This window comes from Pan troglodytes, chromosome 21 (genome assembly GCF_028858775.2).
Source record: "Pan troglodytes isolate AG18354 chromosome 21, NHGRI_mPanTro3-v2.0_pri, whole genome shotgun sequence".
Taxonomy (NCBI): domain Eukaryota; kingdom Metazoa; phylum Chordata; class Mammalia; order Primates; family Hominidae; genus Pan; species Pan troglodytes.
The window spans coordinates 40684196-40701655 of record NC_072419.2 but is presented as its reverse complement, the minus strand read 5'-3'; the positions used below and the strand labels follow the sequence as shown (position 1 = coordinate 40701655).

The following is a 17460-nucleotide window of genomic DNA, read 5'->3' as shown; positions in this document are numbered from 1 at the left end:
TTATATCAAAATCTGAAGGACTAGTATTTTACTCTTAATCTACAATGTTTAGAAAACTTACAGGGCAGATTTTCCTGTGCGGGGATCTATATAGGTGGTAGTTCTTCTATTGTGGTCCACAAAATATGGAATTCCATCCACTGTGAATCTCATTTCCCAACCTTCAGGTAAGGGCTTTTCATTTAATTGACTACGAAACACAGGAAAAAACATAAACAAAAATATTAAAGAGTTGCTTGTTTGCCAAGTACAGAAGCTACAAATGTCAACAAACATAGCAGAAATCTTTTAGAAAACCATTCAGTTCAGTAATTCAGTTGTATACTAGACATCTCTATGTGGACATCCTACAAACAGGTTAAACTCAAAGTCCATCAAACACAACTCAAGTCTTCTGCCGTCTACTTGGCTTATGTTCCCCATTAGCTAATGACTCATCCTAAACATCTTGTTAACCAAATTCTAACCATTCTGCCTTAGAAATCTTCACGTTCATCTCTATTTCCAATCCCCAACACCATCCTTTCTCTGGCTTTGTTTCTCTCCTGCTTTTTTTTTTTTTTTTTTTTTAGATGGAGTCTCACTCTGTCGCCCAGGCTGGAGTGCAGGGGCACGATATCTTGGCTCACTGCAACCTCCACCTCCCAGGTTCAAGCGATTCTCCTGCCTCAGCCTCAGCTAGGACTACAGGCGCCTGCCACCACGCCCACGCCCAGCTAATTTTTGTATTTTTAGTAGAGAAAGGGTTTCACCATGTTGGCCAGGCTGGGTTTGAACTCCTGACCTTGTGATCCTCCCACCTCAGCCTTCCAAGGTGCTGGAATTACAGGCGTGAGCCACCGCGCCCAGCCATCTTCTGCATTTTTTGAACAGCCACCTAACTCGTTTTCCTTATCTGATCTCACTCTAGGCCTGCTCTTATACTGATACTGCTAACAGAGTATCATCCTAAAACAGAGATCTTATTTAAATTAGTTATCTCTGTAAAGTACTATCACTGTTCCACCATTACCAATGATTAAGATCTAAAGTTCTTCATATGGCATTCACTCAGCCTCTGTACGCTGGCCTCAATGTTCCCTTTGCACCCAAACCTCTAACTCCCTTTCATGAATCCCATGATTTCACAGTGTAGGCCACTCAGCACTTCCTTAAATAAGATATGATCTGCCACACCTCCAAATGAAGCCTTTCCTTTTGTCCCATATTATCTACTGTTTTTCTACTAAGGCAACTCAAAAAAAGATTCTTTTAAGAGAAAGAATCTCACTCTGCTGCCCAGGGTGGAGTGCAGTGGCATGATCATAGTTCACTGCAGCCTCAAACTCCTGGGTTCAAGCAATCCTCCCACCTCAGCCTCCCTAGTAGCTAGGACTACAGTTGTATACCACCACACCCGGTTAAATTATAAAATTTTATGTAGAGACTGGTCTCACTATGTTCCCCAGGCTGGTCTTGAACTCCTGACCGGAAGTGATCCACCTATTTTGGCCTCTCAAAGCACTGGGATTACAGATGTTGAGACACTACACAAGGCCTAATATGTTATTTATGAAGTATTCCATGCCACCTCCTTAATACCTATCTTTATACCTTAAAAACTCTTGTGACCCTAGACAAGCTGCTTAATCTCTCTAAACTTTAGGTTCTTTGTCCATAAAACAGAGACAACAATGTCTATGAGACTAGATGAGGAACAAATAAGACAGGTAAAAAGTGACAGTGAGCCCAAGTTGTAATTGTTATTACTCCTACTACAACTATAGATTGATCGTTCTCTTTAGGTCTTCCAAAAGTATTTCCTACATACTGCCAGGACATCTTTTAATCAAGTATTTCAGTTTGTGTGTTTGGCAACAACTTCCCACCAGCTGGGCAACATAGAGACACCGTCTCTACCCAAAAAAAAAAAAAAAAAAAAAAAAGCTGGGTGTGGTGGCCCATGCCTATAGTCCAAGCTACTTGGGAGGCTGAGGCAGGAGGATTGCTTGAGCCCAGGAGGTCAAGGCTGCAGCAAGCCATGATCATGTCACTTCACTCCAGCCTGGGTGACAGACTGAGACCTTGTCTCAAACAACAACAACAACAACAACAACAAACCTGTATTCACTTAACTGAATACAAATGTCAGATAAAACAGACTACCAAAAATGTAAAAAAGAGGATTCTCAATTGTTATACTTGCAAGATAGGCTCAGTAACAAGTTGTTGTCTTGAAAATAAATTAGATAGAACTAGGTCATCTGTGTTGTTAAAGCAGAATTCTAACTTTAGCTATAAAACTTTAAACATCTAAGAGGAAACAAAAAAATGGTAGCAAATTATAGAAAGGTGACTTCTTCAATCTATTCTTAGAAAATTCTAAAGAGGAAGAAAATGTTATCTATGAAATTCTTCATTCTTCCTTTATGGAAACTGAATAAATTTAAGTAAATGCAGTAACTCCATTTAAAAAGAAAATGGTCATTTGTTGGTAGGCAGAAAAAACTATTTTAAGTTGAAAGCATATCTTTTTTTATTTATTTTTAGTTTTAGTTTTTTGAGGCAGAGTCACACTCTGTCGCCCAAGCTGGAATGCAGTGGTATGATCTCAGCTCAGTGCAACCTAAACCATACCTTCAGAACAAAAGTTTTTAAAACTTTTGAGCCATGGAATATCTGTTCTCAAATTATAATTATACCAAAAGAGAGGTCTGGCCTTTGCCCTCAGCAACTTGGTAGTGATGTTTAGGCCCTTGGAATGCACTGCGTATTGGGAATATCTTTGTTTGCCTGGAGGCTTTGATCACTGGACAGTCAATAATGTGATTTATAATGGAGGCTGTGGGACATGGAGCATCAGTTCCGACCTCTGGAGGAACTAGAGACTAAAGGGCATTAGCTCAAATCTCCAGTAAGGACTGGAGACAAAAGGTCAGCCAAGAGGGCAGTACCTGATCAAGCCCCAATAAAAACCCTAGACACCAGAGACTTCCCTGGTTGGTGATACTCGACCTCAATGTGTACGGTCCCACAACAATGCTGGATGTTCAGAGCCTCCCAGACTCTGCCCTGTGCACCTATTCCTTCTGCTGATTTTATTTTGCAGTCTTTCTCTAGAATAAATGTGACTATAAGAGGTTTCAATGAGTTCTCAGTACTTCTAGTAACTTATCATACCTAAGAGTGGTGGTGGGGGCCCCCAAATTTGTAGACAGTTGGTCTGGAGTCATCCTGTGGACCCCCAATATTGTAGCTGATGTCTGAAGTGAGGGCAGCAGTTTTGTGGAGGACTGTGCCCTCCGACTGTACAGTCTGCCAAATTCCTTGCAGAATGGAACCCTCTAGCAGTCTGATAAATGCATAATATTACAGACTGTTATGGGTTGAACTGTGTCCTCCCTCCAAATGCACGTTTATATCCTGGCCCTCAATAACTCAGAATGTGACCTTATTTGGAAACAGAGTTACTGCGGATGTATTAAGATGAGGTCATACTGAAGTACTGTGGGCCACTAATCCTATAGGACTGACGTCCTTATAAACAGGAAATTTGGGTACAGATAGACATACAGACAGGAAGAATGCCATGTGAAGACTGGATTCATGCTGCCACAAGCCAAGGAGCTACAAGAAGCCAGGAGAAAGACCTGGAACAGATCTCTTCCTAGTATCTTCTGAGTGAGCATGGCCCTGCTGACATCGTGATCTCAAGCTTCTAGCCTCTAGAACCCTGAGACATACATTTCTATGGTTTAAGCAACCTCCTCTGTGGTACTTTGTTAAGGCGCCCTAGCAAACTAATATGCATACTATTATAACATGTTACAAAGATAAACCATTATATATACATAATTGTCAAAACATTATTTCTGTAATCCCAGCTACTCAGGAGGCTAAGGCAGGAGGATCGTTTAAAGACAGGAGTTTGAGAACAGCCTGGGCAACAAAGGGAGACCTTTGTGATAATGTACATATATCTCTTTATTAATAAATTAGCAAGTCCTTGTAATTATGTGTGTAAACAAGTATTTAGAGATATCTGCAACAACAACAGAATATTTTTTTAACACCCTTTGACTTCTACTGATGGCAAACTCCTAGGCATTCTTAATCCTACATGGTAGTAGCCTACATTCATAATGGAAGAAGATACTAAATTTCCAGTAAAGAGTAATGAAACTGAGTATGTATTTTCTTCCTCCTTGAAGCCACATACCCTAGATTCTTAACCAGTGATCTCAGGTTAAGAAACCCTGATTTAGAATCACTAATCTGTTCTTAGTAATTAAAAATAATATATATGTTAATAAGTATATTCTCATGTGCCAGATAATTTTTTTTGCTTTTCTATTGTTTTCTTTTTTTTTGAAACAGCCCTCAACCTGTCCTCCAGGTTGGAGTGTACTGGCACAATCACAGTTCACTGCAGTCTCGACTTCCTGGGCTCAGGTGATCCTCCCACCTCAGTCTCCCGAGTAGCTGGGACTACAGGTATACATGCCAACACACCCAATTTTGGGGATTTTTTTTGTAGAGACAGGGTCTCACTGCATTACGCAGGTCTTCCTGGCCTCAAACAATCCTCCCTCCTTGGCCTCCCAAAGTGCTGGGATAATGGGCATGAGCCACCATGCCCAGTTAAAGTTTTTTCCTGCACTTTGAAGAAATCTTCAAACTTTCCATTAGATGAAAATAATAGTATAATTTTCTCTTTCCAAAGTATGTAGGTGATTAATGTTTTAGGTCTTTGGCAAAAGAATATGAACTTTGATCTTCTTCAGTTGTTAGAAATAAGGTATAATCTTTAAGAGATTAAATATACACAAGTAACTATTCTTACCCTTGACTTCTGGGGTCTTCCCATTGTGTAATTCGTGTGTTGTGGTTGACGAAATATACTCTGCCATTGCTGTCTGTTCTCTTCTCTTTGGGAAGGGCAGGGGCAGGGGAAAGCAAAGCATTAGCATTGGCATAGTCTTCTTGCTCAAGGAAAAATAAAATTATTTGAATTTGCCCATTTCTCATTTCATTGTTTATTTTATAGTTTTTAAATCACAGCTTTAAAAGGTTTAATTTATTGACTATTAAATGCACATCCTTACTGAAGTTATAGAAATATTACATCTTAGAAGCTAAGTAGACGTACTTTATAATGTCCTAACCATAGGACCTTTCTACTCAATCCAACCAACAGCAGCAAGAATAATGAACAGTTATTTAGTTTTTTAGACAGGACCTTCATTTTATTCTTAATAGTCCCATAGGGTAGGTGAATTCATCTTTATCCTTAAGATAAGAAAACTCAGATAGGTTAAATAATCTACCTGAAACCTCAGAATTAAGTAGCAGAGATGAGATGGAAACTCAGGTCTCCATTTAGGGATTTTTTTTTTCCCATACCACATCATTTCATTCATTAAAATATAGTAAGGTGCCAGGCGGGGTGGCTCAGGCCTGTAATCCCAGCACTTTGGTAGGCCAAGGCAAGTAGATTGCTTGAGCTCAGGAGTTTGAGACCAGCCTGGGCCATATGGTGAACCCTCATCTCTACAAAAAATACAAAAAAATTAGTGGGCCGTGCTGGCAGCCCACTAATATATATATTTGATATATATTAAATATACATTTGTATATATAAATACACACACACACACACACACACACACACACACACACACATATATATATTTTTTGGAGACAAGGTCTCACTTTGTCACCCTGGCTGGAGTGCAGTGGCGTGATCTCAGCTCACTACAGCCTTGACCTCCCAGGTTCAGGTGATCCTCCTGCCTTAGCCCCACAACTTGTACAACTTGATTTTTAGAAACTAAGCTTTTTAAAAAGTTTGAATCCATTCTGTGATCTTTAATACATCAGTTATTCATTTTGAGACATGTTGAACAAATAAAAAAATTAGGATACCAGAAGAGTCCTATCTTTTGAAGAATTAATTGGTAATGGGACAGAGAAGCAACTTCCGGGGCTAAGGCAGGAGGGTCACCTGAACCTGGGAGGTCAAGACTGCAGTGAACTGAGATCATGCCACTGCACTCTAGCCTGGGTGACAAAGTGAAGCCCTGTCTCAAAAAAAAAAAAAAAAAAAATATATATATATATATATATATATATACACATACACACACACACACACACATACACACACACACACACAATATATAAAAACATATATAAAATAAGGAATATAATGTAATTTGGGAGTGTGTATATATACATACATATATATACAAAATAAGGAATATAATATAAGGTATATGCTAGGCATTATTCAACTAAAAAATACTTCTTTTCTTAATACACTTAACATATCTCGTTCCTTAATATACCCAGTTCCAAAATCCTAAATATCTACAGTAACTTTCTATACAAGGGATAGGAAGCAGAACTCAGTTCTCTAATTACTGCATCTAAAGCTGCTGCTTGTTCCCCAACTGCCTCTTGCTTTAGGATTCTCCCTGTTTTCGTGTTCCCAGTGTACAAAATTTTACCTGCTTTCCTGAAATCTCCCCATTAAGGTTTAGAAGATGTGGATATTGGCCGGGCGCAGTAGCTCATGCCTGTAATCCTAGCACTTTGGGAGGCCGAGGCGGGCGGATTGCCTGAGCTCAGGAGTTCAAGACCAACCTGGGCAACATGGTGAAACCCCGTCTCTACTAAAATACAAAAAAAAAAAACAAAAAAAAAAACTAGCCAGGCATGGCGGTGTGCACCTGTAGTCCCAGCAACTCGAGAGGCTGAGGCAGGAGAACTGCTTGAACCCGGGACGCAGAGGTTACAGTGTGCTGAGATGGATTACAGCCTGGCGACAGAGCAAGACTCCGTCTCAAAAAAAAAAAAAAAAATGTGGATATCATTTTCTCTTTTAATAAACAAATTAAGTAGACTTGAAATTTTAACAGTTCTGCTGTTTTTGAATTACTGACTTCTCTGTCCCATTACCAATGAATTCTTCAAAAGATGGGATTCCTGCTGTATCCTAATTTATTTGTTCAACATGTCTCAAAATGAATAACTGATGTATTAAAGATCATAGAATGAACTGAAACTTTTTAAAAAGCTTAGTTTCTAAAAATCAGCATTTTAAACAAAAATTTAAGCTTAATCCATGTTGACATGGCTAATTTTTATTTCCTGTGGTTTGAAAAATTGGTTAACTATTGGTCCTGCGCTGTGGCTCACGCCTGTAATCCCAGGACTCTGGGAGGCTAAGGTAGGCGGATGGCCTGAGGTCACGAGTTTGAGACCAGCGTGGCCAACAGGTCGAAACCCCGTCTCTACTAAAAATACAAAAATTAGCTGAGCATGGTGGTGGGCATCTGTAATCCCAGCTACTAGGGAGACTGAGGCAGGAGAATCGCTTGAACCCGGGAGGCAGAGGTTGCAGTGAGCCAAGATCATGCCATTGCACTCCAGCCTGGGCGACAAGAGCAAAACTCCATCTCAAAAAAAAAAAAAAAAACAGGAAAAGAAAAAAGAAAAATTGGTAACTATTTTTCAAATTAACACTTGAGATCATCTGGATCAGTTTTAGGCCAAATTATAGTCTTGTCAAGTTCGTATTTGGTAATATTTAATTTTATTTCCAACATAATTCCATGATTTCAAGTAGTAGTGATAACAGAGGTTACAATGGATGTAACTAGTGAGTATCACAAACCTGCTTCTGACATTTAAAGCTACTTTCTATGTCAGCTTAGCTTAAAATGAAAATAGAATTCCAATGTGCATAATATACAGAAAAGTGGGACTCTGCCTCTCATGACACAGGTTTTGCTGGTCAAGGCTTCTTCAGTGCATAAGCTTATCACCAACTCAAAGGCTGTCTCTAAAGAAAAACATAATCACCCACAGTGTTACAGCTTGCTCTTGTTAACATAACAGCAAGATAAGTTCATGTCTTGGCAGTCGCATTAAATTTTAAAAATTTATTTGCAGAATCCAGAATTCTCTCTTTCTTCTTCTTCTTCTTCTTTTTTGAGACGGAGCCTTGCTCTGTCACCCAGGCTGGACTGGAGTGCAGTGGTGCGATCTCAGCTCACTGCAGCCTCGACCTCTCAGGTTTAAGCAATTCTCCTGCCTCAGCCTCCCAAATAGCTGGTACTACAGACGTCCACCACCACTCCCAGCTAATTTTTGTATTTTTTGTGGAGACAGCGTTTCACCATGTTGGCCAGGCTGATCACGAACTCCTGACCTCAGGTGATTCACCCGCCTCGACCTCCCAAAGTGCTGGAATTACAGGCATGAGCCACCGTACCCGGCCAGAATTCTCTTTCTTGTTTAAAAATATATATCCAAATAATTTTATAACCTAAAAATAATACCCTAAGTATATAGCTGAGCACATACTCAACTTTTTTCTCTCTTTCTTTTGGTTTTTTGAAAGAGTATCACTCTGTTGCCCAGGTTGGAGTGCAGTGATACAATCACAGCGCACTATAGCCTTGACCTCCCGGGCTCAAGCAACCCTCCCACTTCAGCCACCCAAGTAGCTGGAACTACAGGCATGCCACACCCAACTAATTTTTGTATTTTTTGTAAAGATGGGGTTTCACCATGTTGCCCCAGCCTGGTATCGAACTCCTGGACACAAGCCTTGGCCTCCCAAAGTACTGGGATTACAGGCGTGAGCCACTGTAATGGCCATTCATCTTTTATCTGTCAGCAAAGTTCAGATTTCAGGCCAAGATTTTCCTTTCAGAAGATAACATGAGGCAAGAGAAAATTAATAGCAAACATTTTTCTCATATATATTCTAAGTATATGCTGCTGAGATCAGCCTTAACACATTTGTGAACTGAAGGCTCATCTACTTAATGAGAGGAAGTGCTGTGGCTGTAGAACGGATTTCTGACTTTGTTGAAAAATCACATAATAAACAATACTGAAATTACTGAACATCAAATCCAAATGCAGATTAGAACACTCCCTGACTTGATGAATAAAACAGTAAAAAACAGTCACTTCTTGTCATTCTATGTATTCTTTCACAGTAACTAGGAAAATGAGAGAATATCTTCATACTTGATTGGCGAAGCACCTATACAAAGCCCTATTAAATAATACTGGTGAACCAAAAGTACTCTTTGTTCTTTATCCTCTATAGTATTTTCATGTGTTAAAAATTCTTCACTGCCTAGCTAGGCATGGTGGCACAAAACTGTAATTCCAGCTACTCAGGAGGCTGAGGCATTGCTTGAGGCCAGGAGTTCAAAGCTGTAGTGTGCAATTACTATGCTGGAGAACAGCCACTGCACTCCAGCCTGGGCAACACAGGGAGACCCCCATCTCTAAAAAACCAATTATTCACTGAGCTTATGAGGTAGGAATGTCTAGTCCCAGCATATAAAAGTCTGAAAGGGTGCAAGCTGTAAGATGGGATTCTATCAACCTGGGTCAATCCTGAAGGTATGTTGGGTGGGTTGCTTCATCTGATATAGTACCAGTGCTGTCACTGGTTCTACAAGTAAGGTATATGCCCCAAAGGCAGCAAGTTATAAAGCAGTGCTCAGTCTGAGTAGGATAATCATAAACATCTGTAGGAAGGGACACTACTTCAACATGAGGAATGTGAAACCTAAAAATAAGCAGACCGTAAAATAGCAGAACAAGACTCTAATAACCTGGCTAAGCTGGATCTTTAACACAGTATTTTAGCGAAGTGTTGTTGGCTAAAGTAAAAATGAGAAAGATCTGGATGATAAAGAAAATGATGAATACAGAAGGCAAGGACCAACTTGCAGGAAAGACTTTTCTGATAAAGGAAACGCAGCTCACAATTCAGCTTTCTATAAGCAAGAGGCATTTTTTTCTACACCTGCCCTAGAGAAGGAGTAAAACAGTTTTGTTTCTGACCATAACCATGAAGCAGGTCATATTTTTTCTGCAACTTTTTTTTTTTTTTTTTTTGAGACAGGGTCTCACTCTGTTGCCCAGGCTGAAGCACAGTGGCAAAATCTTGGCCTACTTGCAGCCTTGACTTCCCAGGCTCAGGTGATCCTCCCACCTCAGCCTCCCAAGAAACTGGGATTAGGAGGTGTTCCACCACACCCAGATTATTTTTTGTATTTTTTTATAAAGACAGGTTTTCGCTATGTTGCCCAGGCTGATCTCCAACTCCCGGGCTCAAGCAATGTTCCCACTTCAGCCTCCCAAAGCGCTGAGATGACAGGTGTGAGCCACCATGCCTGGCCTGCAATAAAATTAAGAGGATAAATACATATCCTTTGGATATATCATTTTAGTGCATGAGTTTTTTTCTCCTTCTCTAACATAAGACATACAACTCTAGAAATAAAGCTGGGAAACTCTAGAAATAAAACCTTCCATGTCTGGGAATGCAATCTGACAGGTTAAGTTTAATATGCCTTGTAAGGGCAACATCCCCTCTTCTAAAGTACTTCATACTAACCATTCACTGACCACTCTTAGGCTTCAGTAGAGACAGAGGAGTCCTTAACTCCAGGCTGCCAAGCTTTGGTAAAGACAGAAATTCACAACTTGCTTTCTTCTTTTTTTTGAGACAGGGTCTTGCTCTCTCACCCGGGCTGGAGTGCAATAGTGTGATCTCGGCTCTCTGAAGCCTCAAACTCCCAAGCTCAAGCGATCCTCCCACGTCAGCCTCAAGAGTAGCTGGGACTATAGGCAAGCACCACCATGCCTGGCTAATTTTTTTTTTTTTTTTTTTTTTTTTGAGACGGAGTCTCGCTCTGTTGCCTATGCTGGAGAGCAATGGCGCGATCTTGGCTCACTGCAACCTCCGCCTCCCGGGTTCAAGTGACTCTCCTGCCTCAGCCTCCTGAGCAGCTGGGATTACAGGCACGGGCCACCAAGCCCACCTAATTTTTTTGTACTTTTAGTAGAGACAGGGTTTCACCATGTTGGTCAGGCTGGTCTTGAACTCCTGAACTGAAGCGATTCACCTGCCTCAGCCTCCTAAAGTGTTAGGATTATAAGTGTAAGTCACTGCATCGGGCCCACAACTTTCATATGTCCTCCTGTTGTTATAAGCTAATAACAATAACAGTTATATGTATGGCCTAATACATTTTTTACCTTTTTGACTCACAGAAGTGTTTTGAGAATAGATACCTTTAAATAAGAGCAATGAGATTTCTCAAAGAAAAGCTTATACCCCCAGTAGCATTTATTAACCAGACTCATGTGATCTTGACACACCAACATTTTTTCTCCATAACTCAGTACTGCTAGAACAATGTATCTTGGGGACCAACTTTTCCCAATCTAGAAATATCACTTTCTGAATTTATCCCAATATTATGAAGTATCTTCAGCTCTTGAAGACAAAACTCTGGTTCCACAATGGGCTTTATGTTGTTTTCCACTTTCTATTATAATATATTATTATCTTGCTTCTATGCAAAACTTTCTATACTGCCATCTTTATTCTGAAACCTTGCTATATAATGCTGTGAGTATTACATAACACTATAAAATAGAACCTAGTAGGGTAGGTCCAGCTTAAAGTCTATTAAGGTCTATTTTAATAACTAAGGTATCAGATATACTCAATAACAGCACATGCTCTTGAGCTCCATGGTGTAGGGCATGAAGTTGACACCTTCACATGTGCTCCTTCCACTCTTCTATCAGATAATGCCAACTTAACCAAACTCTGAACCTTGTTTTAGGAGAACCAATGTGATTACAATTTTTTAAAAAGCTTTTTATTTTGAATTAATTATTACTCACAGGATGTAAAAAATTGCACAAAAAGTCTCACATATACTTCATTTTTCTCCGATGGTGACATCTTATATAACTACAGTACAGCATCAAAACCACAGAAGTGGCATTGGTACATTATTGTTAACCACAAACATTGTTAAATTTTCACCATGTTTAAAAGCTGAATTCATTTCTGTAAATATATAGTTCTATGCATTATCTCATGTATACATTATTAATGTAATCACCTATTACCAAAATCAAGATACAGAATCATCTTGTGGATCTTGATGGAATCAAGATGATGGAATCATCATCATCACGTAAAACCCCCTTATGTTACCTTTTAATATTTGAATCCACTTCCCACCTACCCTGTTTCCTGACAAGTACTAATATGTTCTCCATCTCTAGTTTTGTCATTTTGAGAATGTTACATGAATTGAATCACACAGGATGTGATCTTTTGAGACTGACTTTCTTCATCAAGCAAATTACTCTTGAAGTCCACCCAGACCTACTGGTGTATCAATAGCCCATTCCTTTTTTATTGCTGGGTGATCAGTATCTTTAAACTGTAGAAGAGTAAAATAATTATGAGCGTCAATAAAAGTTTATAAAGAGTCCACTTAATGTTTGGGGAATTTAATGCCTGTTTGTGAATTAAACTGATACATATATTAAAAAAAACTTCCCAGACATTCACTCAAGCAAGAGCACAGTATCAGACATAAATATCTGTTTTAAAATGACACAATTGGAAGAGAACAAAAATGAAATGACAGAACTCAATGAAGAAACTCATGTGACTTACCCCATCCAGGTGGCAATGGACCAAGAGGATCAAATTCTTTACTTTGTGATGTAGCAAATAAATCTTGATTCTAAAAAGAACCAAAAAGTGATGAAACTATTAACAACTTAACAAATTATCTGACAGCAAGCTTATGAGTTCTGATTTCCCTTCCCTGGCAATGTATAACACAGAGAGTTTGTATCTTAAAGAAGTGTCACATGGTTATGGATAAATGCCAATATACTTTGGTTTGGTTTAAAAAAAACCTGTGCAAACATTACCTAACATTTAAAATTATTTAAAATTAAAATACTATACATATATGTAATCCTCATCCCCAAAATGACCATTTTTCCTTTGTGCTACAAATTTTACATCAATAATATAAAAATTAGAAAAATATATAACCCCCCCAAAAGTCATTTACAATACCAGTACCCAGAATCATCATATGACTATGAAAAATATTATATGTGTAACTCAAAAACAGAAGATCAAATACAGAACATGTGACATACAAAGAATTATGAGAAGAGAGTTGGGGGAACAGGAAGAGTGGGCTGCCAGATGAGTGGAAGGAAAGGTTTCCAGCTGGAAAGTGTTAATGAGCCTAGAACTGTATGGAAGACTTCTTAAAAGTTCTGTTTCCAATGATCACATTGGTGGAGAGAAAGATTTGGCTAGATAAGATGAAAGCAAAGTAAGAGTCAACCTTTGGAAAAAGAAAACAAAAGTCACACCGACTCTGTGTAGAGATATTAAGTCTGTTTTGATTTAAATGTATAATTAAGTAGAGATAATTATGTGGTCACCCAGTAAGACTTGGTTAAACCCTTTCTTCTTCAGTAAGATAAACAAGAGTCTAACTGCATTAAAAATAATTTTACTATGGGGAAGAAAAAAAAACAAGTAAAACAGGACAATGAATCCCACATTCCCACATACCCAGCACCAGGATTCAACACTTATCAAGACTTTGCCAAGTTTCTTTATCTCTTTTCTCCTGTTCTTTGTTGAAGCGAAAATCAAACATTATTTCACCTCTACTACATATTTTAGTATGTCTCTCTAAAATTTGTGGACTTTGTGGACATTTTCTTTTCTTTTTTTTTTTGAGATGGAGTCTCACTCTGTCGCCCAGGCTGGAGTACAGTGGCACGATCTCGGCTCACTGTAGCCTCCGCCTCCCAGGTTCAAGTGATTCTCCTGCCTCAGCCTCCTGAGTAGCTGGGATCACAGGCACGCGCCACCACGCCCAGCTAACTTTTTGTATTTTTAGTAGAGACCGGGTTTCACCATGTTGGTCAGGCTGGCCTCAAACTCCTGACCTTGTTCGTGATCCACCCGCCTCGGCCTCCCAAAGTGCTGGGATTACAGGTGTGAGCCACAGCGCCCAGCTGACATTTTCTTACATAATCACAATGTCATTATGACATGTGGTAAAGAATCAATGTTAATTTTATCATCCAATACCTAATCTGTAATTAAATGCATGATTGCTTATTTGTTAAAATCAGGATCCAAACAAAGTCCTTATGTTACATTTGGTTGTTTCTCTTAAATCTCAATATAGAGCAGCTCCCCTGCTATCTCTTCTTGTTTCTTTACCCACCCCTACAACCCCATGTCACTGGCCTACTACAGAAACCTGGTTGATTGATGAGGTTTTAAAGGATATGAGCTATATTACACTACTGATATAATAACTCTTGGATTTAGTGCTGTCGAGAACTGCCTTGCTCCTCCTGACAGACATGATTATGAGAAGATGTGAGAACAGGGAGGCCAGCGGGAAACACTACAAAAGGTCTGAGCCCAAGTTACAGATGAGGTCTGAAAAGTTTGGCACGTGACATACTGTACTGACAATTTTAAGACTGAAGCCAACCCCACTGGCTCTCCCTGGACGGATAAACTAGGGACATGCACAATTAAGCCATGGACCAGGAAGAACCATTACACAGTGTTTTACTGTCAACCATATCCACTCTGAGACTTAAAATGCTGGGTGTATGACAGTTTCTGTATGCTAGTAAGAGTCACAACAACAATGGTGGACAAAGGCCACTTCATATACTCAATAAACAGACTATTTCTCAGCAACACCCCATCATTTTTAAAGTAAATGTTATTAAGGATGTTAAATTAATTCACTTCAGCTTATATCTTTGGCTATGTTAACTAAAATAGGCTGTTTAGATTCTATGTAATTTCAAACCACTCCACATCAAGTACAAAGAGTAAAAATTTCAGAAAATTGTTCAGATTATATTGGAATGGGCGGGGGGACAGGATGATGAAGGAGAAGCTGTACTTAAAAAACAAAAAAAAATTCCAAAGACTCCGAGTACTAAATCGGTCAGGATTACAGTAGTCAAAACACACCGTTGGTTCTCCAGAAATCTGCTAAATCTCTCTTTTAAAAGAATGCTTTGAAAGATTGTGTAATGCAAAAATGAGATAAAGGGTACATATACAGAGGTGAATATGAAGGAGAGAAGAGATGGGAACTAACATTTCTAAGCATTCAGTACATGCCAAATATATTGGAACTTTATTTTAAAGAATCCTCAGAAAAACTCTGAGGCAATTTTATATCTGTATTTATTTTACAGATAAAGGAAATAAGTCTTGATGAGGTTAAGTAACTTACTCAAAGTCATATGGAGAAAGTAACTGTGGAACCAGGATTCGAACCCAGATGTGTCTAACTGCAAAGCCCATGCTCTTTCCACTGAACACCCATGTGGAAACTAGTTTTAAAGAAGGCAGGCAAGCTAGGTATTCAAACCTAGAAGAAATTTGGCCAGGCATACCACAGGTGATTATAATTTAGAAAGGAAGGAAGAAGTAAAACAGCATAGAAAAAAAAAATGAAAAGAAGGGTAAAGTACACAAGAGACAAAATTCATTTCAGCTTTAAAACCACTGGGAGGGGAAATATAGTTAGCATCTGTTTAGAGAAAGTGGCAGGAAAAAATTGTTATATGAAAGAAAAGTACCTGAGTCATAACCAAGGAACAAAGGGAAGGCTGCTGATAAAGGTGAATTTGTCTACAGCAGTGAGTGCTATTATGATGATGAGGTATAAGGAATAGACAAGAATATGAAGAAAAGGGATAAAACTATGCCTAGTTAGGAAACGAATATGAAAGGTGCTATTTTACTCTGATGAATTCTAACAGGGATGATACCAATGGCAGTGGAGGGGAAGAGATGGTGATGGAGGGTGCATTTTCTCCTGAGCTCCTTAAGGCTTGATTTTCTTCGTTTAGGTTCTATATAACAAATCCATCTTGTTTGGCATAGAGAATCATATTTCTCAATGGATTATTTTCCTTTTCCTCAAGACAAAAGATCAATGATACTGTATGACTTGAGAGATTATAAAATTCCTAGCACCAAAGACTGCATAGCAAAGGAAGATTTTGGAGTACTTACACTATTACTGCAATATTGCTCTACAGGAAAATATGTAAAATTTAAACCATTTGTTTCTAGAAGGGAAATGATTTTATATCAAAGATAATAAAGATTTAAAGCCAGAATAATATAGTAAGCATACTCCTATAAAGGATCAAATTTCTTCAGTCTCCCAGAGTACCAAATAATTTATTAGGTAAGCCTTATCTCCAAATGGTAAAAAGTGGTTAAACTCTATCATCAGTTTTGCACAACCACTTTAGAGTCAGATGCTCTTAGACCCAAGGCACTAGTAAATTTAGAAATGTTTTAATTATTTTCAAGCTGCTTGGGTTTATTTTCACTACTCTATTGTTCATGAATTTTAAGTTGTCCTAACTTATTTTTTGCTTATTTTTGACATTAAAAAGAAGAGGAAGTTGGACTTAAGCAAATTACAAAAAGGAAAAACTAGATCACACACAGAATACCCCAGACAAGGTCTAAAAATAATACCTACTAACAGCAACAACTGGGTTGCCATGCTACTTGCACCTTCTTTTTAGTGCTTTCCATGACATATGCTGGAAGGGGCTAGAAACAAAATACTCTTATTAGTTTATTAAACAACAGGCTGCTCACCCCATAAATGAATCTCTGGTTAAACTGCTGCATTGCTCCTTGAAGCTGACTACGCTGTAGCTGCCATTGTTCATAGTTCCGGACGGATTCCAGTGTTGGCCTCTGCCACGTTGTTGTTCTTGTGAAATGGTCAACATAATAAATACGTCCCATGTTGTCAACCCGCCGTTCCCAGCTAAATCAGAAAAAAAAAAAAAAAAAAACAAGCTAATTCAACAAATACTTGTGGAACAGATAGAATATTTTACCTTGAGAAACTACTTTTGATTTATCTGGAGTCTTTTATGTATTTTTAAATAGTTTGTAAGTGAACTTAAGAGAAATGTTTCTAAAAATTTATTTCTTGAAAGTTCATAAGATGCATTAGTCAGGTTCTTAAAATGCAATACATATTTAGTGAGTAAGTCTCAAACAGTCATTAAGTTTTGAGTTTCTTTTCAATGTTGTTTTTACTGTTTCAATCATAATAGGGACACAAATTAAATATATAGCTTTGGACAGATATCAAAAAGCACTTTTTGGCCAGGTGCAGTGGCTCACACACCTGTGATCCTAGCACTTTGGGAGGCCAAAGCAGGTGGATCACTTGAGGTCAGTAGTTCAAGACCAGCCTGGCCACCAGGGTGAAGCCCCATCTCTACTAAAAATACAAAAAATTAGCCAGGTGTGGTGGCGCAGATCTGTAGTCCCAGCTACGCGGGACGCTGAGCAGGAGAACTGCTTGAACCTATGAGGTGGGGGCTGCAGTGAGCCGAGATCATGCCAATACACTCCAGCCTGGGCAACAGAGTGAGTCTCCATCTCGAAAAAACAAAACAAAACAAAACAAAACAAAACAAAACACACACACACAATTTTTCGCAAGAACACAACTAACTTCCTATCTTTTTTTTTTGGAGACAGAGTTTCCCTCTTGTTGCCCAGACTGGATG

The 17460-nt window shown here is 38.8% G+C and overlaps 1 protein-coding gene across 9 annotated transcripts in view; it reads right to left on the bottom strand.

The window, feature by feature from the left end:
* The window catches only part of ITCH (itchy E3 ubiquitin protein ligase), a 148118-nt gene that overhangs the window by 47642 nt on the left and 83016 nt on the right, over positions 1 to 17460 (bottom strand). For all 9 annotated transcript variants that reach the window (XR_010154201.1, XR_010154200.1, XM_003954427.6 and 6 more), the window contains 4 exons: positions 16529 to 16703; positions 12503 to 12572; positions 4823 to 4907; positions 62 to 190 (listed from right to left, as the gene is read on the bottom strand). Coding sequence is in view for 7 of the 9 variants with exons in the window: in XM_003954427.6 (XP_003954476.3) it covers positions 62 to 190; positions 4823 to 4907; positions 12503 to 12572; positions 16529 to 16703 (459 nt within the window). In the remaining 2 variants the exon portion in view is untranslated. The remainder of the gene's footprint in view (positions 1 to 61; positions 191 to 4822; positions 4908 to 12502; positions 12573 to 16528; positions 16704 to 17460) is intronic.